General features: G+C 34.5%; 1 protein-coding gene across 8 annotated transcripts in view; it reads left to right on the top strand.

The window, feature by feature from the left end:
- The window catches only part of DENND4A (DENN domain containing 4A), a 130,356-nt gene that overhangs the window by 49,165 nt on the left and 56,208 nt on the right, over positions 1-24,983 (top strand). For all 8 annotated transcript variants that reach the window (XR_009500805.1, XM_059912978.1, XM_059912979.1 and 5 more), the window contains 9 exons: positions 7,438-7,507; positions 9,078-9,247; positions 10,070-10,311; positions 14,102-14,168; positions 15,570-15,628; positions 18,004-18,148; positions 18,410-18,585; positions 22,789-22,889; positions 24,668-24,886. Coding sequence is in view for 7 of the 8 variants with exons in the window: in XM_059912978.1 (XP_059768961.1) it covers positions 7,438-7,507; positions 9,078-9,247; positions 10,070-10,311; positions 14,102-14,168; positions 15,570-15,628; positions 18,004-18,148; positions 18,410-18,585; positions 22,789-22,889; positions 24,668-24,886 (1,249 nt within the window). In the remaining variant the exon portion in view is untranslated. The remainder of the gene's footprint in view (positions 1-7,437; positions 7,508-9,077; positions 9,248-10,069; positions 10,312-14,101; positions 14,169-15,569; positions 15,629-18,003; positions 18,149-18,409; positions 18,586-22,788; positions 22,890-24,667; positions 24,887-24,983) is intronic.

Genomic DNA, 24,983 nt, shown 5'->3' on the forward strand with positions numbered 1-24,983 from the left:
TAACCTTATGGGGATTCCCTTGTATGTTATTTGTTGTTCTTCCCTTGCTGCTTTTAATATTTTTTCTTTGTGTTTAATGTTTGATAGTTTGATTAATATATGTCTTGGTGTGTTTCTCCTTGGATTTATCCTGTATGGGACTCTCTGTGCTTCCTGGACTTGATTAGCAATTCTCATATCAGACAAAATAGACTTTAAAACAAAGACTATTGCAAGAGACAAAGAAGGACACTACGTAATGATCAACGTATCATTCCAAGAAGAAGATATAACAATTGTAAATATTTATGCACCCAACATAGGAGCACCTCAATACATAAGGCAAATACTAACAGCCATAAAAGGGGAAATTGACAGTAACAAAATCATAGTAGGGGTCTTGAACACCGCACTTTCACCAGTGGACTGATCCTCCAAAATGAAAATAAATAAGGAAACACAAGCTTTAAATGATACATTAAACAAGATGGACTTAGTTGATATTTACGGGACATTCCATCCAGAAACAACAGAATACACTTTCTTCTCAAGTGCTCATGGAACATTCTCCAGGATAGATCATATCTTGGGTCACAAATCAAGCCTTAGTAAATTTAAGAAAATTGAAATCGTATCAAGTATCTTTTCTGACCACAATGCTATGAAACTAGATATCAATTACAGGAAAAAACCTGTAAAAAATACAAATGCATGGAGGCTAAACAATACACTACTTAATAACCAAGAGATCACTGAAGAAATCAAAGAGGAAATCAAAAAATACCTAGAAACAAATGACAATGAAAACACGACGACCCAATACCTATGGGATGCAGCAAAAGCAGTTCTAAGAGGGCAGTTTATAGCAATACCATCCTACCTTAAGAAACAAGAAACATCTCAAATAAACAACCTAACCTTACACCTAAAGCAATTAGAGAAAGAAGAACAAAAAACCCCCAAAGTTAGCAGAAGGAAAGAACTCATAAAGATCAGAAATAAATGAAAAAGAAATGAAGGAAACGATAGCAAAGATCAATAAAACTAAAAGCTGGTTCTTTGAGAAGATAAACAAAATTGATAAACCATTAGCCAGACTCATCAAGAAAAAAAGGGAGAAGACTCAAATCAATAGAATTAGAAATGAAAAAGGAGAAGTAACAACTGACACTGCAGAAATCCAAAGGATCATGAGAGATTACTACAAGCAACTATATGCCAATAAAATGGACAACCTGGAAGAAACGGACAAATTCTTAGAAAAGCACAACCTACTGAGACTGAACCAGGAAGAAATAGAAAATATGAACAGACCAGTCACAAGCACTGAAATTGAAACTGTGATTAAAAATCTTCCAACAAACAAATGCCCAGGACCAGATGGCTTCACAGGCGAATTCTATGAGACATTTAGAGAATAGCTAACACCTATCCTTCTCAAACTCTTCCAAAATATAGCAGAGGGAGGAACACTCCCTAACTCATTCTATGAGGCCACCATCACCCTGATACCAAAACCAGACAGAGATGTCACAAAGAAAGAAAACTACAGGCCAATATCACTGATGAACATAGATGCAAAAATCCTCAACAAAATGCTAGCAAACAGAATCCAACAGCACATTAAAAAGATCATACACCATGATCAAGTAGGGTTTATCCCAGGAATGCAAGGATTCTTCAGTATACGCAAATCAATCAATGTGATACACCATATTAACAAGCTGAAGGAGCAAAACCATATGATCATCTCAATAGATGCAGAAAAAGCTTTTGACAAAATTCAACACCCATTTATGGTAAAAACCCTCCAGAAAGTAGGCATAGAGGGAACTTACCTCAACATAATAAAGGCCATATATGACAAACCCACAGCCAACATCATCCTCAATGGTGAAAAACTGAAAGCATTTCCAATAAGATCAGGAACAAGACAAGGTTGCCCACTCTCACCACTATTATTCAACATAGTTTTGGAAGTTTTAGCCACAGCAATCAGAAAAGAAAAAGAAATAAAAGGAATCCACATTGGAAAAGAAGAAGTAAAGCTGTCACTGTTTGCAGATGACATGATACTATACATAGAGAATCCTAAAGACTCTACCAGAAAACTACTAGTGTTAGTCAATGAATTTGGTAAAGTAGCAGGATACAAAATTAATGCACAGAAATCTCTTGCATTCCTATACACTAATGATGAAAAATCTGAAAGTGAAATTAAGAAAACATTCCCATTTACCATTGCAACAAAAAGAATAAAATATCTAGGAATAAACCTACCTAAGGAGACAAAAGACCTGTATGCAGAAAATTATAAGACACTGATGAAAGAAATTAAAGATGATACAAACAGCTGGAGAGATATACCATGTTCTTGGATTGGAAGAATGAACATAGTGAAAATGACTCTACTACCCAAAGCAATCTACAGATTCAATGCAATCCCTATCAAACTACCACTGGCATTTTTCACAGAACTAGAACAAAAAATTTCACAATTTGTATGGAAACACAAAAGACCCCGAATAGCCAAAGCAATCTTGAGAAAGAAAAACGGAGCTGGAGGAATCAGGCTCCCTGACTTCAGACTATACTACAAAGCTACAGTAATCAAGACAGTATGGTACTGGCACAAAAACAGAAATATAGATCAGTGGAACAGGATAGAAATCCCAGAGATAAACCCACGCACATATGGTCATCTTATCTTTGATAAAGGAGGCAAGAATATACAGTGGAGAAAAGACAGCCTCTTCAATAAGTGGTGCTGAGAGAACTGGACAGCTACATGTAAAAGAATGAAAGTAGAGCACTCCCTAACATCATATACAAAAATAAACTCAAATTGACTTAAAGACCTAAATGTAAGGCCAGACACTATCAAACTCTTAGAGGAAAACATAGGCAGAACACTGTATGACATAAATCACAGCAAGATCCTTTTTGACCCACCTCCTAGAGAAATGGAAATAAAAACAAAAATAAACAAATGGGACCTAATGAAACTTAAAAGCTTTTGAACAGCAAAGGAAACCATAAACAAGACGAAAAGAAAACCCTCAGAATGGGAGAAAATATTTGCAAATGAAGCAACTGACAAAGGATTCATCTCCAAAATTTATAAGCAGCTCATGCAGCTCAATATCAAAAAAAACAAACAACCCAATCCAAACATGGACAGAAGACCTAAATAGACATTTCTGCAAAGAAGGTATACAGATTGCCAACAAACACATGAAAGAATGCTCAACATCATTAATCATTAGAGAAATGCAAATCAAAACTACAATGAGGTATCACCTCACACCAGTCAGAATGGCCATCATCAAAAAATCTACGAACAATAAATGCTGGAGAGGGTGTGGAGAAAGGGAACCCTCTTGCACTATTGGTGGGAATGTAAATTGATACAGCCACTGTGGAGAACAGTATGGAGGTTCCTTAGAAAACTAAAAATAGAACTACCATATGACCCAGCAATCCCACTACTGGGTGTATACCCCGAGAAAACCATAATTCAAAAAGAGTCATGTACCACAATGTTCATTGCAGCTCTATTTACAATAGCCAGGACACGGAAGCAACCTAAGTGTCCATCAACAGATGAATGGATAAAGAAGATGTGGCACATATCTACAAGGGAATATTACTCAGCCATGAAAAGAAACGAAATTGAGTTATTTGTAGTAAGGTGGATGGACCTAGAGTCTGTCATACAGAGTGAAGTAAGTCAGAAAGAGAAAAACAAATACCATATGCTAACACATATATATGGAATCTAAAAAAAAGAAAAAGTCGTCATGAAGAACATAGAGGCAAGACGGGATTAAAGACACAGACCTACTAGAGAATGGACTTGAGGATATGGGGAGGGGGAAGGGTAAGCTGCAACAAAGTGAGAGAGTGGCATTGGACATACATACAGTACCAAATATAAAATAGATAGCTAGTGGGAAGCAGCCTCATAGCACAGGGAGATCAGCTCAGTGCTTTGTGACCACCTAGAGGGGTGGGATAGGGACGGTGGGAGGGAGGGAGACGCCAGAGGGAAGAGATATGGGGATATATGTATATGTATAACTGATTCACTTTGTTATAAAGCAGAAACTAACACACCATTGTAAAGCAATTATACTCCAATAAAGATGTTAAAAAAAAAAAAAGCTTATGGCAAGGGGCCTTCCCTGGTGGTGCAGTGGTTAAGAATCCACCTGCCAGTGCAGCGGATATGGGTTCGAGCCCTAGTCTGGAAGATCCCACAAGCCCGTGGGCCACGACTACTTCGCCTAGCGCTGTAGAGCCCGCGAGCCACAGCTACTGAGCCCATGCACCTAGAGCTCGTGCTCCGCAACAAGAGAAGCCACCACAATGAGAAGCCCAGGCACCGCAACAAAGAGTAGCCCCCACTTGCAGCAACTAGAGAAAGCCCGCGCGCAGCAACGAAGACCCAATGCAGCCAAAATTTAAAAATAATAAATAATAAATTTATTTTTTTTAAAAAAAGCTTGTGGCAAAAGTTTTCAAGAATTACTAGTTTTTAACCTTTGAACCATAAGCCTTAAGTGATTTGGACTTTGATTGATTTAGAATAGAATAGTAATATTTTAGAGCTGGAAGAGAACTTAAGAGTGTCATATGGTCCAAAACTGCAAAAAATGTGTAGTTAAGGGTATTTAGTCCAGGTGCTTTGATTCACACAGCAAATATTTGGCTAATTTGGGACTTTCTCCTCAGTTTTTAACTCATTGAGAGTATTTTTTTAATATTCTCTACAAATGGCTCTTGTTTTACAACTTTTCAGGAATGTCAATGTTTGATTTAGCAAGTTGATTTAGAAAAGTGGAGTTATTAACAAACCAAGTAGTTAAATCATGCACCTAATTCCAGAAGAAAGGTTGTTGCCATGGCAAACCACAGTGTGGATATTTTATGGGTTAAATGTTTAAAGTATTTTAAGAACAATGGCTCTTCCTACTTTCTTTTTTGCTGAACCTTTGTATAAAAAGAAATTTAGAAAAAGCTTCTTGTATCCTTGGCTCTTTTCCTCCAGAGCCTTATAACTTTTACTTTAAGTCTTTGTTTTTTATTTTAAGATATTCCTTTCAGTTTCTACCATATCCACATGGTCATATATAGTTCCTTTTTTATCATCACAAAAGTTATTGAAGGTTTTTTTGTTATCTTTACAAATTTGGCTTATTGGGAACTGGAGTTGAGACTTTGCAATACAGGACCCTTTATAAATTTTTTACCCACCGGATAAACTGAAAGTCCAGTTTGCCTACATTCATAATATCCACTTGAATTTTATACATCCATTCTTTTGATGCAAAAATATTGAAATGTTTATTAAAAAACAAAATCCCAGCAGAGCAATGAGCATAACTTAATGTCCTAAATAAGTAGGGTTTAACATACTAATCTGCTGGGGACATATTAAAAATGTTTAAGAAAGTGGAAAATTTCTAGGTGATGAGACAACTTATTGTATCATTGTTCATAATAGTCCCCCCAAAAGGAAACAACCTAAATGTCCCTCAGTAGGGGAATGGATAAAATAAACTATGTTTCTTTCATTAATGGAATACTATCCAGCGGTTCAGATGAAGAAAGTAGATCTGTATCAACGTAACTAATTCTCAAAATCATTTTGATGAGTGAGAAAGCAAGCCATAAAGGCGTATATTCAGCGCATCACCGTTTATATAAAGTTATAAAGCATACAAAACAATGATACGTACTTAAAGATGTGTATATTTACATAGTAGAAGTTTTTAAAATGCATGTGAATGAAATGCGCTAGCTTCAGGCTAGTAGTTAACTCTAGAGGACAGAAAGGGATGGAAGATGAGGCTTTAGTTAAATCTGTAATTTTTTTGTTTCTTTATAAATTAAAATATCGGAAGCAAATAAGGTCATTGTTAACATTTGTTAAAACTAGGGGGTGAGTAAATGGGTGTTTGTTATGGTAATCTCTTAATATTTAAAAAATGTATTTCTTAAAGTAAGTGTATTTTCTTTATGTATTTGTTCTCAGTGCTAAGTATCTGTCCTCATGTACTGGTCCATGCAGGCACTCTCCATCATGTATGCACAAACACATCCCCTCACATTCATTCCTTTAACAAGTATTTATTAAGTATTTCTACATAATAGGCACTGTTTTGGGTGCTAGATACAGCAGTGGACAAAACAAAGCCCTTACCATCATGGAGCTTATGTTCTAGTGGTGGGAGGCAGATAATAAATTAGAGAATATACAATATGCCCAGTGGTGGTAAGTGCTATCTATGCATGGAAGAAAAAAAAAAAAAAACCAGATAGGGGCAGTAGGGAGGACTGGGGAGGGTAGAGGGAGACTTGTTATTGTATATAAGGTGATGAAAGGAAGGCTGTCTAATAAAGTGACATTTGAGTTGAGGCCTGAAGGAGGTGAGGAAATGTGCTCTGTGAATGTATCTGTCACCACCTCATGTCAAGTGGTGACATCTCCTAAGTTAAATATCCATTTCAGACTTCTCGCCTTACCTCCATTTGACTCTATGCTTGGATGTCTAATAGATGTTTCAAACTTAAGATGTCTGAAACTCCTTTTCTTTACCCCCAAATCTGCTTTACCCATAGTCTTCTTCATCTCATTTGTAGCTAGGACTAGGAATTTGAGACTCTTTGGGGAGTAGCTGTTATTTAAAGGCGTGGTACTAAATAGATGAGATCATTTAGAGAAAATAAAAGATCACATTTAATGATCAGGAAAAGAGAGGGGATGCTACAAGGGAGATTGAGGACTGGCCAGAGATTTGGTGGCGAGGGACCCAGGAGAGTGTGATGCCTCAAAAGCCAAGAAAGGAAAATGTTTCAGGAAGGGAGTCATTAGTGGTGTCAAAATCTGCTGAGAGGTTGAAAAAGATGAAGACTAGGAATCAACTCTTAACATTTGGCATCATTAAAGTTGTTAAAGTGTTCTTTTAAAAAAATGATGGGATTAAAACCTGGTTTGGAATGGATTCATGAAAGAATAGGAAATAAGGAAATGGATATGGCAAATTACAACTCTTGAGTTTTGGTATAAAGAACTGGAGAAAAATCTGGCAGTATCTGAAAGGTGTTGTGGAATCAAAAGAAAGGTCTACATACACGAGTAGGTATTTCTTTTTATCATTTCTGCCCAGAGTTTGGACTTAGAATAAAATCTAAATTTTTGTGGTTTACTTTTGTTTTAAAGGGTCGCTTTCCTCATGCTATTGCTATCGCAAGGGGAAAATATGTTACATTTTATTTCTGAAAGAAAATTAGGCAATAACTCCAATAAAATGCTGACAAAATAACCAAGTGAAAATAAAAAGAAATCTGTCACTACATCTTAGGAAATACATACCGGAGAGATCAAAGAGATTCCATTTTATTAAGTTACTACCTTTTACAATTTAATGATATTTCCTTTTTTTTTTAATTCAGTGGGGATCAGCAGTGTACTTATGTTATAAAAAATCGGTGGCAAAGACTAACACTGTATCTTACAAAGCTGGTAAGTATAATTTTTCATGGAATACTTTATAAATGTATTATGGGGCCAATAAGATTAAAGAAAAAAAAAACGAAACCTGTCTTACGATGTGTTAGTGTCAGGACTGGGACTATATAACCCATGTCTTTTGATTGTTTTGTCTTCATCCATACTTTATTGGATGCTTAATGGAATATTAATTTTAAAAGAAGGCAAGGTTTTTAAAATATTAGGTTTAAGTAAATAACTAATAAGTAGATATCGTTCTCTTTAAGTTTTTAAATCAGTAGAAAATGTGGAAAAGTATTTATTGTCCTTTTAAATTAATGTTTCCTTAATAGTTATATTAAATTTAATCAAATCTATAGTTCATATGTAATTATATTTCAAAATCACCTGAAATATTGTAAACTAACTTGTAATTTTATAATGCATAGTTGAATCTCCAGAAACCTCAAAATATCAAATTATGTACAAGAGAGCAGATTCAACCTTTTAAAAAATAAATTTTTAAAGTTAGTGTCCTAGACTCCTACCGTCTTCTATCTGTGATTTTCTGGGGTCCACAGCTCATCGCTATTTCTATAGTTACTTAAAGGCTATACCGTTACTTCATGACTTGAGAAAGTAATGGAGACTTAACTGTAAATCCTTATGGGATCAACTGGCTGGCTAGCATATAATTAGAGAATTTTAGAACTGCCTTGGACCTCTATATCTAGTTCATCTCACTTTATAGATGAGAAAACCAGAGACCTATAGGTACATGATTTGTCCAAAGTCAAACAGATATTAGTGTGGCTGACCAACCACTCATATTCTTAGTTTATCATTTTGTATTTAACATCATGTCTGGTGATGGTTTCCACTTGACTTTAAGGGTTCAAGGTCAGGGAATCTATTTTCTGTTTCTAGTCCCACAAAATCCAGGACAAGAGTCTGCTCCGAGGGTTTGTTAGGTAGAAGATACCTGAACTACTCTCTAGACTAGTCTATTTAACATGAAATAATGTGCCACTTGAAACTCTATTTTCATATATTCTGGGATTATTCAGAAGCTGCGGTTAAGCTGATACTATTTTAAAGACATTGTAAATATGTGACTTCTATTTTTATGTGTATTTTTCTTGTATTTGTCCTAGAAGTTATATATATAGTCCTATAGAATATCTATTTTAACGTGTCAAAAAAAAACCCAAGGGAAAGTTATTGAAAGCTAGTGAAGTGGATATATGCATTTGAACATTTCAAAAAAAAATAGTATGTTCATATGCTTTAAGACAGTGTGACCACAAAATGAACTTTTAGGAGTGTGTTTATATTTGTGTATGTTTCTTTAGAATAATCTTTTCTTGTTTACCTTACTAGCCTTTGTGGATGAAGCTTGATAAATATTACATAGTTAATATGAATAGTTTGAGGATTAAAATCTATATGAATCCTACTAAAGTATTCAGAGTTACTTGGTAAACATATATGTAATGTTTTGGTCTTCCAAAAGTGTTAAATAATAAAGCATTTTAGCATCATTCAAATTATGAGCCCCTAAATTCAAGACATGATGAGTTAATATTTATTATTGTTTTTACAGGTCTAATTTGTAGATACCCTCAAGAAGATTATGAGTCATTCTCACTCCCAGAATCTGTTCCCCTATTTTGTTTACCAATGGGTGCAACTATTGAATGTTGGCCACCAAATAGCAAATACCCTCTCCCTGTATTTTCTACATTTGTGTTAACTGGAGCCTCAGCTGAAAAGGTACTATATGTTTAACAAATGATATCTGCAAATTTCTTGTATACTTTCAAGTCTTAAGTTTTATATGCAGGAACAATAGAAAAAATAACTGGTTAAATTGAATCTATTACACGCACCTCTTCCACTTTGTTAAAATAACTATATCGAGAGACACAGGAAAAGAGAATTTCATTCTGTCCCATATACCCAAGTGCTTCTTTTGTGAATATAGTGAAAGATTTTTTTTCATCATCAAATGATGATCCTTCATTGCTTCATTTTCTGTGTTACAGAAACTTAAAAGTAATACTAAAGAGATTATTAAATATGCAGTGTTATTTAGAATCATAAACTGTTATATTGTTGGAATGGACTTTGGAAATCATCTAGTCTAACATCTTCATTTTATATATTGGGAGATTGAGGTCTAGAGAAATTCAGTGAATTGTCTGAAGTTGGAATATTTATTTCCTTATCTAAAATTCTGTCCCACTCTCTATTAAATAATTATTTTCAATCATTTTCTTATAGAGAATATTGATACAATTGCTTTTACTCTTTATAAAACAAATGCAATTTAATTAAAACACCTTTTTTTTTCCCAGTAATAAGGAGACATGAGAGTTGTGCTGTGTAGTTTTGTTGTTGTTGTCGATGTTTTAACGTACTTCAAGAAAGCAAGAGAGGTGTCTCTTCACCACTGGGTTTCTGGTACCTGGCACCTTGCTTGGCTCATAGGCATATAATGGCTCCTAATAGCTCATCCATTAAATATTTAACTAATGATGTGATTGGAATAAATGATATAAGGCATATTTATCAAATATATTACTTGTTTTCCAGGTCTATGGTGCTGCTATTCAGTTTTATGAACCATACTCCGAAGAGAATCTCACAGAAAAACAGAGATTTCTTTTGGGTTTAGCATCATCAGCAGATGAGAAGTCTGATAGTTCCAAGACAGTTCACACTAGTAAATGCATCTGTCTTCTCTCTCACTGGCCTTTTTTTGATGCATTCAGGAAGTTTCTGACTTTTCTATATCGTTATTCCATCTCTGGACCTCATGTCCTTCCAATTGAGAAGTAAGTTAGAAGCCTTCTTGGTTCAAAATTTGGCAGCTCTTTCCATTATGTGTGGTGTATTTATACTGGTAATTGAGTAAATTTTATTTGGAAGCTAGATTTTTCAAGAGAAAAAAAGTTTGGTTGATTCAGTCAGGTAATATTTCTCTATTATACCTACAGTTTTGTTATTTTAGATAATTTTATCTCTAACAAAATGAAATAAATGTTTCATCTTTTTGATACTCTTTTGAAGTTTGGAGATCCTAATTAGCATTTTTTTTTACAGGTTTTGTTAATTCTTATTTTACATGTAATTTGGGTTTATATGAACCTTTAAAATATTCCTTACTATTTTTAGATATCATGAATTTAAAGGAAAAATTAGATAAACGTATTTTTTATTCTTTTTAAAATTTTTGTGATTTACTTTAAGATCACTCAAACTGAATAATCTTTAATGTAGTAAGGTTTGACACAAATGAGATCTAAACATCACCACTGTCTATTTGACTATTGTTTATTTTATATCATCTATCACTTAAGCTCTTTTGTGTTCTTCGGCAGAATTCTGTGATTCTAATGACAGTTGAAAGTGATAGAATTATTATAAGAACAGTCAATGTAAAATATTACTTTATAATTTTTCCTTGCAGTTTTCTGCCCACATCTCAGTATTCTAATCCACCAGTTCTCAAATTTTTTAGTCTCAGGACCACTTTATACTCTTAAAAATGAAGACCCACCCCCAAAGAGCTTTTTTTAACGTGTTATATCTATTAATATTTACTACATTAGAAATTAAAACTGAGAACTTCAAAAATATTTATTAATTTATTTTAAAAAATGATAAACCTGGGCTTCCCTGGTGGCACAGTGGTTGAGAATCTGCCTGCCAGTGCAGGGGACACGGTTTCGAGCCCTGGTCTGGGAAGATCCCACATGCCGCGGAGCAACTAGGCCTGTGAGCCACAATTACTGAGCCTGCGCATCTGGAGCCTGTGCTCCGCAACAAGAGAGGCCACGATAATGAGAGGCCCGCGCACCGCGATGAAGAGTGGCCCCCACTTGCCGCAACTAGAGAAAGCCCTCGCACAGAAACAAAGACCCAACACAGCCATAAATAAATAAATAAAAACCCAAAGTTTAAAAAAAAAAGAAATGATAAACCTGTTACATGTTATCATAAATATCTTTTTTTTTTTAATAACCATTTCCTAAAACAAAAAACTTAGGAAGAAGAGTGACATTGTTTTACATTTTTTGCAAATCTCTAATGTCTGGCTTAATTGAACATACCTGGGTTCTCATTTTATCTTATTTTTAATTTTTTTTGGCCATGCAGCATGTGGGATCTTAGTTCCCCAACCAGGCATTGAACCCATGCCTCCTGTATTGGGAGCACAGAGTCTTAACCACTGGACTGCCAGGGAAGTCCCATAGCTAAGTTCTCATATATGCTTGTGCTTTCAGTCTGTTGCAATATGTTGTTTTGGTTGACATAATGAAAAAAACGTGGCCTCACACAAATATGTTTGTGGAAAAGGGAGGGCATTTGAATAGTCTTTTCAGAAAATTGTGGATTTTCTTTTTTGACACTGCACCAAAACCTGACAAGTATAGTTTATTATAGGTTACTGTCAGTATGGAATCTAAAACTTTAGTGATGAACTTTCTCTGTTACAGTAAAATCTATTGGTCTGTCTCTTTGAGTGGAACTTTTATACATGTGTGATTTTGTAGCATCGTACATTGGTCATTTGGAAAATACTGGTTCACTGAGTTAACATAGATACATCTCATTATCAAAATTTAAAAATCAGATTTGTGAATATAACCACCTACATCAGAAAAATTTTTGAGTATTGAGAAATTGTCAAGTTTATGGTAGCAAGATTCTAATTTTTACTTGAAAGCTTGAATTTATTTACTTATTTGTTTGTTCCTCCTTTGGGGTTAACTGAGAAAAAGGTTTTAGTATTCCATTTTGATTTCTCCCTTGGCTTTTTAAAAACAGCTTTATTGAAATATAATTCACATATCACACAGTTCACCCATTTAAATTAGTATACAATTCAATGTTTTTTAAAAACATGCATTCTCAGGGTGTACAACCATTACCAAAATCTAATTTTAGAACATTTTCACCCCCTAGGAGAAACCCCATACCCATTAGGTGTCCTGCCCCATTCCCCACTTATCCACTCAGGTCTAAGCAACTTATATGGTCTTCTTTGACTGGATCCTTTCATCTTTTCGTAATGTTTCCAAGGTTCATCCGTATTGTACCATGTGACAGTACTACATTTCTTTTTATTGGAAAGCTTGAATTTAATTATTGGCAACAAGTACTGTAAGTTATTTTTCTTGAAGCAATAGCCTCACTTTGCTCATTTTAATGTAGAAAATATCTACTGAATACCCACATTGGATAACATTAATATGTCTTTTGTTCTTTCAAGGAAAAATGGCATTCTCTGGAAACAAAGCAAAACAAAAACAGCTAAATTCACTCACAACTCAGTCACACAAGTGCTCTTCCTCAAGACAAACATCATACTCCTGTATGCAGCAGAAGTGCTTTATGCATTCTTCCCCTTTCATCACACAGATTATTTATAAGTATACACCGCAGAGTCAAAATTTAGTAAAATTAATAGTATTTACTGCTTCATCCGAGACATTCTTAAGTGAAACTGAATACAACAGCTACAGTTCAGTGCCACTCCCTTGATTCATAGTAAGGGGCAGCAGTTTTATCCACAATGCTTTTGCACCATCAGTGCAAATATCAACACAGTGAAAATGGCAAACAGTGTCTTTAAAAAGTAGCTTTGACCTTGCAGATTCTCCCTGAATTGGTCTTGGGGATCTTTAGGTATTCATGGATCACACTTTGTTTTCTGCTATTCTAACTACTTCACATAATGCAAGCAGATGTGTGTCCTCTGGAACTCATTCCCCTTATCTTTTTGTTCTTAGACTGTGAGTGCCTTAGTAGTAGAAACTGGTAGTATATGGCTTTTAAAAAAATAATTCCCAACATGTCTGGCAGTATCTTATATATAGCAGGCAGTCAAAACATGTTTGTAAAAAATTAATAGTTTTCTCTTCTGATGTTTTGTATCCAGTTGAAATTATCTCAGTTCTGAAACCAAGATGATTTGGAAATAGTTTAAAAGTAATAGAGAAATAAAATAGCTCATTCCTTAAAAAAGGATTGTTCACTATTGTTGCCTTTTTTCTTTTCCATGGTATTCAAAACAAAACCCATCAATCTAGCTTTTTATCTGTTCTCTTCTGGGGAAAAAACCCATAAAATCAGTAATAGAATTTTTAACCTATTGTTAATAGAAAGTATATTGTTCATGTTTTAGAAACAGTTAAACTCTTTCATTTTTCTGGAGTACTCAGTGGTTGCTTCATTTTAAAAATATGAGCAATTGACTAAAAAGTATATGCAAGAATTAGCTTCTTTGGTAATGTCCACATCTCTGTTACGTTGTTTGTTATCTTCTTAGGGAGAGGTAGAAGTTACAGTGGCTTTTCAGACATTAATAACACAAACGTTATTGAATGTGAGAAAGTATTAATATGAAAAGTTTTTGGGTGGGTTTAGATAGAAGGAACTTTCCTGGGACAAACGATTTTTGGTTGTTGTTTGTTCACTTGCTTTTGTAGTAGCAGGGATTTTGAAATTATAGGTACACAGAGCTTTTGACTCAACCTGGACTTGTGGTGACATGTTGACCTTTATAGCATATGGTATTCACTTTGGAATCAATCAGGTGTTTGTTTGTTTGTTTTTAAGGCATATTTCTCATTTTATGCATAAAGTTCCTTTTCCATCTCCTCAGAGACCACGGATTTTAGTTCAGGTAAGATTTTCATGACGTAAGTGCTCTGTTAAATAATTATTGACTCTGTCAAAATGTACCATAAGAATAACAATTTTATATGGGTAAAAAAATCAAATGAAATCAAAAGAGAACCAGATACTGTTTTACGTTGGAGTTTGGACCCTTATGGTTTTATTAACTGCCTCCCAGACAGACATCTAATGTTTCCTCTTAGATAAAGCGTTGCAGAGTTAAAGAAGTAGACAGCAGTAGGCGTTTTGAACATGTAAAAAGGGACTGCTTTCCCTAAATTTATTCTTGGTATTTGAACATTTGTGCCTTTGGCACTTATTCCCTAAGTTAAATGTATTAGAAGAGATAAAAGAAAAAGCTGTGTGTTTTCATATATTGCAGGAAGAATTGCTCATATCTTTGTGAGAGGAGGAAGTTTAAAGTGAACATAAATTATTTTCCCCATCTCTTTTCCCTGTTGACTTTATCTTTCGTCTTTTGTTTACATTTCTTTTTTGTCTATGCTCTTTATATGTAAGTTGTCTTTTGAATCTATTTAATCACGATTTTTGAAGTGATTTTGAGAAAATATTTCATGTATTATCACTATATGTGCCTTGTATTTATCACAGCCCTTAATGCAGTATCATTCAAAATGAGAAATCATTTATAAATAGATATTTGCAAATTTGTATAAATCTGCATAAAATTTTAAATGTAGATTAAATTAATTGCATTAATATATTGATACAGATAAAATGTCTAGAAAAATATCATTTTGATAAGCTTTATAAATAGTCTGCATATCTACATATCATCCCAAGTTACTTCTTGGTATTTAGTGCCAGAATATATATAGCGCAATCAGTTTGAATACACATAAAAGATATGTTTTATAGCAGAAGTTGGCAAGTTTTTTATGTTGAGGTTGAAACAGTGTTTCAGTCTTTACAGTGAAGGCCATACTGTCTCTCTGGAAACTACTCAGCTCTGCTTTCATTGCACAAAAGGAGCTATAGGTAACACGTAAACAAATGTGCATGGCTTTTTTTAAATAAGACTTTATTTATAAAAGCAGGTGGCCTGTGGATTTGCCTTGAGGCCATAGGTTTGCTAACTCTGGTTTTACCGTATTAAATGAATAATTTAGTCTTTCGATACAGATTTGTTAAATGGCATCAGGGAAATGTTGAGAAACAGAAGAAAAGAGATAGGATTCAGAATAAGAAGAGTTAGTAGTTAGAAGAGGTCAGACATCAGGACATATTTTTCAGGATCTTAGTAAGTGATATAGATGGTTCCTATACTGGTGAATGGGGATATTGAAACTTTATGGGCATCGTCTATATATATATGTTTTTTTCTGGAAGATGGTGTTTTAAAGTTCATCTTTATATTTCAGATACTTTATTTTTAATCTATTTTCAGTTATCACCACATGATAATCTGATTCTCAGTCAGCCTGTTTCTTCACCTCTTCCGCTAAGGCAAGTAAAACTTCATTTGTGTTTCTCTAAATGTAGTGTGAGCTAAAGTAACATTCAAGTATTTTCTCTCTTTCCTAGGGAAAATTGCAAATGTTGATGGAAATACTTCTCATTTAATTGTTTCTTACCTAAATTTCTTTTACTTAACAGTGAGGTTAAAGGTCTTAAAGAACACAGAAAAACTTTTACAATAGTGTTTGGTATTTTGTGTATCCATTTATTATGATTAAGTACATACAACTACATAAATACGTATATATGTCTGTAGATTATGAAAACAATTTTTTTTAGCTTTAAATATCCTCTGAAGAACATTCAAATGCAATTAATTTTAAATTTAACCCCCAAATAAAAAGTTACTTATAAATACTAGCCCATGGAATAGAATAATGTATTTCATCACCTTAAAAGTTCAGAGAGATTATGAAATATGTTTTTTCTAAAGTATCATTTCTTGAAATTTAATTAGCTGTGTGATTTTTCTAGCTGTGTGATTTTTCTAGCAGGGAAATAGTTACAATATAATTAAGTTATTTTGTAGCACATACCTAAGGGAGACCAGCTGCCATCTTTGACATTAATTTTGTAAGAATTGCAGACTATTTCATCACCAGGTCTTGGCCCAGAGTGACCAGTGTTTTCTTAACCTTTGTTTGAGCTGAGAATAAATTAGAAATACTGACTGAGACTACTTTAAAACAATTCTACATTACCCAAGAGCCTTTTTTTATTTTTTGGTAATGGCTTTATTGATATATAATTCACATACCATACAATTCACCCAGTTAAATTGTACAATTTAATGATTACATTCACAGAGTTCTGCAACTATCACTATAATCAATTTTAGAACATTTTCATAGCTCCAAAAAAACCCTGAACCCTTTAGCAGTTACCCTCCCTTACTCCTCCCATCCCTATATATACAAACGCACACACGCCCCCTTGCCAGCCCTAGGCAACTGCTGATCTACTTCTTTCGCTTCAGATTTGCCTGTCCTGGACATTTCATATAAATGGAATCATATAAAATGTGGCCTTTTGTGTTTGGCTTCTTTCACTTAGCATGTTTCTAATGTTTATCCACATTATAGCATGTATCAGTTCTTCATTCCTTTTTATTTCCAACAAATATTTCAGTGTATGGATATACCACATTTTACTTATCCATTTATCAGTTGACAGACATTTGGGTTGTTTCTACTTTTGGGCTACTATAAATAATGCTGCTATGAACATGCACAAGTTTTTTGTGGGCATATGTGTTCATTTCTCCAAGAGACTTTATTAGTTTTGGTTTATTTTTAAAAAGTTAATTCAGTGAAGCCAATTATTTAACATTATAGAGATGAAATACTGGTTAGCTTACTGAATCATTTACTTTTTTTTTTTAATTTTTAAAAAAATTTATTTATTTTTTTATGTTTGGCTGCATTCGGTCTTTGTTGCTGCGCACGGGCTTTTCTCTAGTTGCGGCGAGCGGGGGCTACTCTTCATTGCGGTGCGCGGGCTGCTCATTGGGTGGCTTCTCTTGTTGCAGAGCACGGGCTCTGGGCGAGCAGGCTTCAGTAGTTGTGGCATTCGGGCTCAGTAGTTGTGGCTTGCGGGCTCTAGAGTGGAGGCTCAGTAGTTGTGGCACACGGGCTTAGTTGCTCCGCAGCATGTGGGATCTTCCCAGAGCAGGGCCCAAACCCGTGTCCCCTGCATTGGCAGGCGGATTCTTAACCACTGCGCCACCAGGGAAGCCCAGAGTCATTTACTTTGTTAATGCAGTATTTTGTTAACCATGTACAGTGTCTAAGTTTTGATTATTAATTTGCTTTGTATGTGTGTATCATCACGTAGTGGCTCTTAATTAATATTATCATTACAATAGTAAAGATAATCTAGCTATTTCTAAATCCAAATTTTGAGATGTGTATTTACCTTAAGGAAGTTGGGCCTGTAAGTCACGTATGTTTTCTGATAATTACAGAGGAAGATGAGCCATGTTAAAAAAAAAAAAAGAAAAAAAACTTGGCATTAAACGATTTGCTTTCAACCAAAGCACCCTTCTTATACATTGAATTCTTTATTGGAACATTATCTACATGGCACATCTTTTTATATAAAATGAAGCAGATGACTTTTCATTTTCCATATTTAATACAACGCAGAAGAATCGAATGATTTCAGAACCCCATAAAACTTCATTATTTTCATAGTGTGTTTCTGATGCAGTGTTTTCCCTACATAAGAGCAACAGTCACGTTTAAAGTTAAATATGTAATATGAACTATAATCCTACCCTAATCATGAACTTTTAAAAATTATTTTGGATAATGAGGTGTTTGATCTCTGTTTTTTTAATTATATATTTTTGTTTGGATTTATAGTGGTGGCAAGTTTTCAACATTACTTCAGAATTTGGGCCCTGAAAATGCTGTGACACTACTGGTGTTTGCAGTAACAGAACATAAGATTCTTATTCATTCCTTACGGCCTTCAGTGCTTACTAGTGTGACAGAAGCATTAGTGTCTGTGAGTATCACAGTTTCTTATTGGCAGTCAGTTTCATTTTAAACCTAATTATTCATATAATTTAAAGCTGTTTTAATGCTTAACTAAAATTCAGAGTGTAATGAATTTCAATTTTCTGGCCACTAACACTAGTTGTAATTATTTAACAAGCATTATACTACTTTCGGTATGAATATTTGAAAGACAGTTTTTTGTGTGTGCTGATGAATTATGCTTCAATGTCAAACAGCTAAATATTCTCTTTTCTTTTATTTATCCAAGATGATTTTCCCTTTCCACTGGCCATGCCCCTATGTTCCTCTCTGCCCACTGGCTTTAGCAGATGTCTTGAGTGCACCATGTCCATTCATAGTAGGAATTGATTCAAGATACTTTGATCTCTATGACCCTCCACCAGATGTCAGTTGTGTTGACCTAGATACCAACACAATTTCTCAGTAAGTTCGTTTTAATGATTCTACTTCCAGTAATTTACAACTTTGTAGTGTATGTATGTAAATGTATATTTTGTGAATGATAACTAGAATTCTTTTGAGCTATGTTGTTTTTATATTTGGGGTTTTTACCATCTTTGAATCAGTTCTTACTATACTTTGATGGGATAGGTTTAGTGTATTAGAGAAGGTTTTAATCCTCAGCTCTTTCAATATTTGAGAAATATTATAATCTTACGCTTACTTAGAAATTTATGTAAGAAATGTAAGGATTTTATAATTTTCTCTCTCTCTATTGGAATAATATTTAAGTTGTAGCTAAGCTACTGGAACTGTATACTTACAGCTTTTTTATAATTCAGTGTTTTCTCTTGTATTGTTTATTTTCAGTTTAATCATACTTAAGCTCTTCAGGGAAGAGGAAATTGATGCAATACCACGTTGCATCCACAGGACATACTTAAAATAACTGCAAGTTACCCTATTAGTAAAGCCTAAAAGCTAGTATACCTTTTACAATTTAAGTACGTAGTTGTGAGATAGGTTTTTCTCCATTTTTAAATAAGCATGTTTCATATTAACGCCTTTTGATTTAATTCTGAAATCTTACATTAATTCTAGTATTGTTATATGTCAAAACCTCAACTGCCTAAACCATTAGAAAAGTTTAGCAAAAAATAATTTTATAAGGCATGTATGCTTTCAGAAGCCTAACCAAGAAAATATGGGATGTACTTTGTGCATTAAAGCCATTTTATATATGGGATAAATAGCGTCAAAGATTCTTTACCATGAACATTTCATACTTTACCAGAAATATTTAATTCTTCAAATATTAAAGTAGTATCTCTTTTTTTTTGGCCAGTTGTTAATGTTACATGACATAATGTTTTTAAAAATTGAAATTCAGGGTGGCAAATAAGTATATACATTTTCTCTCTTTTTATACTTTTATACTTTTCCTCAATTTGTTAAAAGAATTTTTTTCTTATTATTTTAACTTTGTTTTGATCACTAATGAGTTAAAGAATCAAAGAAACATGACTTGTTTGCACTCATCAGTGGTCTTCCTTCTTGGTTTTATGGCCTTTCCAAACCTATTGGAGGACTAAACTAGTGAATTAATAGCTTTCTACTTTCCTTCATCCTGAATTTCTGGAGCCTCAACCTGAAATTTGACAGAAAAATCTGAGTATGAAATTTGTGGTTTCCTTTTCCCTTCTCTGACTCATAAATACATATAATAAGGAATATATTATGAATGTCAAGAAATTTCTGAAGAAAGGGAAATTAATATCTCATATGTACTAGGCATAAAGCTGTATGCATAGCCTAAGGTATCTCATATTATTCTCTGTATTTTGTGAGGTAGTTTTTACCAACCAGTCTGACAGACAGATAAGAAATCCAAAGCTTAGATTTTTAAGTAATTTATAAAAAGGCACATAACTTAAAACTGCCAGAACTGATTTTGAAACTATCATTGTCTGACTCCATAACTATTACTTCTGCCACTAATTACTGGCTAACTACTTATGCAATAGTAATCCTATAAATGGAACTTACTATGAATAAAAATGCAGAAGGCTGTCATAGATCCAAACTCAGGTATTAGATAAAATTCCTTTTTTTTTTTTTTTTTTTAATTATTTTTGTCTGCCTTGGGTCTTCGTTGCTGCGCGCAGGCATTCTCTAGTTGCAGCAAGCAGGGGCCACTCTTTGTTGCGGTGCACGGGCTTCTCATTGCGGTGGCTTCTCTTGTTGCAGAGCACGGGCTCTAGGTGCTTGGGCTCAGTAGTTGTGGCATGTGGGCTCAGTAGTTGTGGCTCACGGGCTCTAGAGCGCAGGCTCAGTAGTCGTGGTACATGGGTTTAGTTGCTCTGCGGCATGTGGAATCTTCCCGGACCAGGGCTCGAACCCGTGTCCCCTGCATTGGCAGGTGGATTCTTAACCACTGCGTCACCAGGGAAGTCCCTCAGTAAAACTCTTCTCCCGAGCCAAGTTTTACAGTGATGATATCAAGGGCAAGAGGAGGAAATTATGTGAGTAAATAATAGTAATTTGATGAAATGATACCAAAATACTGTTCATTCACTTATGCTACAGACATCTCTTGAGTGCCTTTTTTTTTTTTTTTTTTTTTTTTTTTGCTAGGCACTGGGAATAAAAAGACAAACCAGATACACTCCTTTCTCTTAAGTTGCTAATAATCTAGTTAGCAAGTCAGGCACACACACAGTGAATGCTAAGGCACAGTAGGAGTGCTGTGTTTTAAAGTTTTAGCAAGAAAATAATGTCAAAAGTGTTTTTACATTGTGTTCTCACTTTAATACAGGGTTCCATAGTCCTGGTCACATTATAGATGAAATAAAATCTCACAGCAGGACATCTGCAGTTTGACCCTGCCCTATCTGTATTTTATTATCATTGTGGAAAGATAGGGTAGATTCCAAGACAGTTCTTCTTTGTCAGCTTAAGCTTTCCCATCCACTCTTTTTTCTTTCAAAGTGATATTTGCCCTTTTTGTTCTGTGGGAAGTTTAGGGAACATTAAAAAAAAAAGTTCAGCAATTCCATTTCACACCGGTGCTATGATGTCTTTGGTGGTTAGAACATAAGTGATTTACTTTTCTTCTCCTTTTTCTCTGCATTTTTCAAGTTTCCTAAAATGAGTATTTATTGCTTTTGAAATAGAAAAAAGATTTAATAAATAGAGAGTGGAATCAACAAAGCTATAGTTAAGTCCAAAAGCTTTATCATGTTTTATCACCATGCTCTTTTCTTCTCCTACTCCATATATAGTTTAAAGATCATGGGCTTCCCTGGTGGCACAATGGTTAAGAATCCACCTGCCAATGCAGGGGACAAGGGTTCAAGCCCTGGTCCAGGAAGATCCTACATGCCGCGGAGCAACTAAACCCGTGTGCCATGACTACTGAGCCTGCACTTTAGAGCCCGCGAGCCACAACTACTGAGCCTGCGTGCCTCAACTACTGAAGCCCATGTGCCTAGAGCCCGTGCTCCGCAACAAGAGGAGCCACCGTGGTGAGACGCCCGTGCACCGCAACAAAGAGTGGCCCCCACTCGCCTCAACTAGAGAAAGCCCACACACAGCAACAAAGACCCAACGCAGCCAAAAATAAAAATAAATAAAATAAATTTTTTAAAAAAAAGGATTAACTGTGTTGTAAAGGTTGTATAAAGGAGATTATAGGAGTTCATCTAGAAACAAAGATATCACTGTCAAGCTGATGTCCTCTTTTATAGTTATAAAAGTATTTTGGAGTGTTATACTTTATTCAAATAATCTAATATTTTTTAATTAATTAATTAATTATTTTTGGCTGTGTTGGGTCTTCATTGCTGCACACGGGCTTTCTCTAGTTGCAGCGAGCGGGGGCTACTCTTCGTCGCAGTGCGTGGGCTTCTCATTGTAGTGGCTTCTCTTGTTGTGGAGCACGGGCTCTAGGCGCACGGGCTTCAGTAGTTGTGATGTGCGGGCTTCGGTAGTTGTGGCACATGGGCTTCAGTAGTTGTGGCGCATGGACTTAGTTGCTCCGCGGCATGTGGGATCTTCCCGGACCAGGACTCGAACCCGTGTCCCCTGCATTGGCAGGCGGATTCTTAACCACTGTGCCACCAGGGAAGCCCAAATAATCTAATATTATAGATTATTTCTTTTCTGAAAGAAACAAAGCTAAATTTTACTTATATTTTTAGGAAACTAAATATTTGGATATACCGAAGTATTTTGATAAGCTTTATGGATCATAAGTTCATTAAAAGTTTTCTACAGTGCTTTGTCTTAGAGTATATAAGAAAAAATCTCCTAATAGTAGGATTTTCCCAATGTTTAGGTGTCTAGAGACTCTTAGATAAGATTAAGAGTAATGACCACCACATTAAGTTTTGTAGTGATTTGCATGATTCCAAAGCAAGTGGAATTGACTCAGTATAAACATAAGTGTAAAGTTTTGAGCTATATTTAATACAGGGTTCTACTCTCATATAAATTAATTTTTAAGTATTAAACACTCCAATTTACCCCTGTAGTATTTTTCTTCTGTTAAGTAGAATATTTTGTATATTTTATTTTTGTTCAATGTGTTTTCTCTTTTCCCCTTTTTATAAATAACAGATATATACCCACCCCTGCCCCACCCCAAGTTAATCTAACAAATATATTATTGTTGTCATTTAATCTCAGAACTGGTGACAAGAAAAATGTAGCCTGGAAGGTACTTCCAAAGAAACCATGTAAAAATCTGATGAACACACTGAATAATTTGCACCAGCAGTTGGCAAAATGTAAGTGTATAATTTAATTAAAGGAAGTAATTTAATCTGAAGAAAGGACTCCAGCAACTTTGCCTTACGTGTAAAAGGATGGTGTTTACCTAAAGGAAAGTGTTTTTACAATCTTAAAGGCAAATGAGCATTAAAGCAAAATTTTTTAGAAGCTGAGTGGGAGATTTACAAAGTTAATATTTTACATCATAATAAAATTCAAAAAGAGATTAAGGTGATTATTTTCAAATACTATGGAAAAAATACTGGTTTCTACTTGTGTATTTTCTTTATACATAGAATAGAAAGTTAGTTTTGAAAATCTAAGACAGATGGTTTAAATTACATTAGAAAATGCTGATGATTTTTGTGGGTTGAGAGCAAGGTCATGTGCTTTTCACCTTCAGTAGATCTTAATGCTGTGCTTACCTCAAATAATTTGAAAATAGAAGCTTGCCAGAAGCATTCGGAAATTAATTAAAGTGAAAATTGATTAGGATATGGAGAATTTCAGTTCAAAGCTTACAATAAGAGTATCTTGATAGTGATCCAGAATTACCAATAAGAGGAATTAAGCCTTCATTTATCTAATCCTCTTGGTATTTTATACCAACAGTCCATTCAGGGTTCATAATTTAATACTTATTGTATAAAAAATGGTCAGTAATGGTGCAGCAATAGTTGAGGTTCTCATTTATGTATTAGGTGAAATATAAACATGAGAGGTGGCCTACATCCTCAAGGGTTCAAGGGTGCCTATAGAATAGTTGGAAAGAGACATGGAAAAAGACAGTGTTTACAAAGTAAACCTTATAACAAGTAGATAATTCAGAAGTGGCTCATAAGTATTGGGATATGAAAAAATGACATCAAATGGAACAAATTTTATACTATGGAACAAATAAATTATGTATGGAATTTTATTTAAGCTACTTAGTTAATTGCTTTCTAAAAATTCATGTGCTTCTTTTGAATAACTGAGAAGTCCAACAGCTTTTGTAGCAGTATTTAAGTATTATTAAAATAAGTGAAATAACCCATCTGGCTCTACTGAAGGGTAGACTCTTACAGCTTAAAATTACAGGTTTAAACAATACTGATATTGTTATTCAGGATTATATATCACTTTACAGCTTCAGAGCACTTTCACATACATTCTTTTGTCTTTACAACTGTGAAGATACTAAGTTTGAGGGAGGTAGCTTGTCAGAGATCATACAGTTAATAAGGATGAAGCTAGGATTAAAACCTAGGCCTTCCATTCCAGTGCCCACGAACTTTTACTTTTTTAAACAATAAGAACCCCAAAAAAAATCTCCCTAAGATGATTTATTGTTCCTCATATTTTAAGAAGTTTTAAAATTTTGAGGCAATCACAAACTTTGTTTCCGTGACCTTTTGAGAATAGATGTCCCCATCATCTCCAAATGAAGTGTATTTCCTACCAATAAGTACATTCTGTATCACTGCAGTATGCTATAACCATGAAAATCAGGAAGTTAACATTGACCATTACTACCATCCTTATCCTCAGACCAAATTCAAGTTTTGCTAGGGTTATATATTAAGGAGTTATGTAAACAAAGGGTTGAAGGAGCGTGAGCCCTTTTGAAAACACAACACATTTATTATTTTTCTTTCAATTTTATTGAGATATAATTGACATACAGGACTGTACAAGTTTAAGGTATGCAGCATAATGACTTGAATTACATATGCAATGGATTTATAATTGATACCTTTATGAACATTAATTTTGACAGTTCTGGGGAAAACATTAACACTGTATTTCTTCACAGTGCAGCAGAGACCAAGAGACGATGGACTAATGGACTTAGCAATGAATGATTATGATTTTAATTCTGGAAAGAGGTTGCACATGATAGATTTGGAAATCCAAGAGGCATTTTTATGTTTCATGGCCTCTATTTTAAAAGGTTATAGATCATACTTAAGACCAATAACACAAGCCCCATCTGAGACAGCCACAGATGCAGCCTCTCTTTTTGCCCTACAAGGTGAGTGATTGCATAGTACTACAGCTTTCATATTATTGAGCTTAACCTTATGATGATTGCTTTCTGGGTTAGTAGCTCATATTTATCAAAATATACT

This window comes from Balaenoptera ricei, chromosome 2 (genome assembly GCF_028023285.1).
Source record: "Balaenoptera ricei isolate mBalRic1 chromosome 2, mBalRic1.hap2, whole genome shotgun sequence".
Lineage (NCBI taxonomy): Eukaryota > Metazoa > Chordata > Mammalia > Artiodactyla > Balaenopteridae > Balaenoptera > Balaenoptera ricei.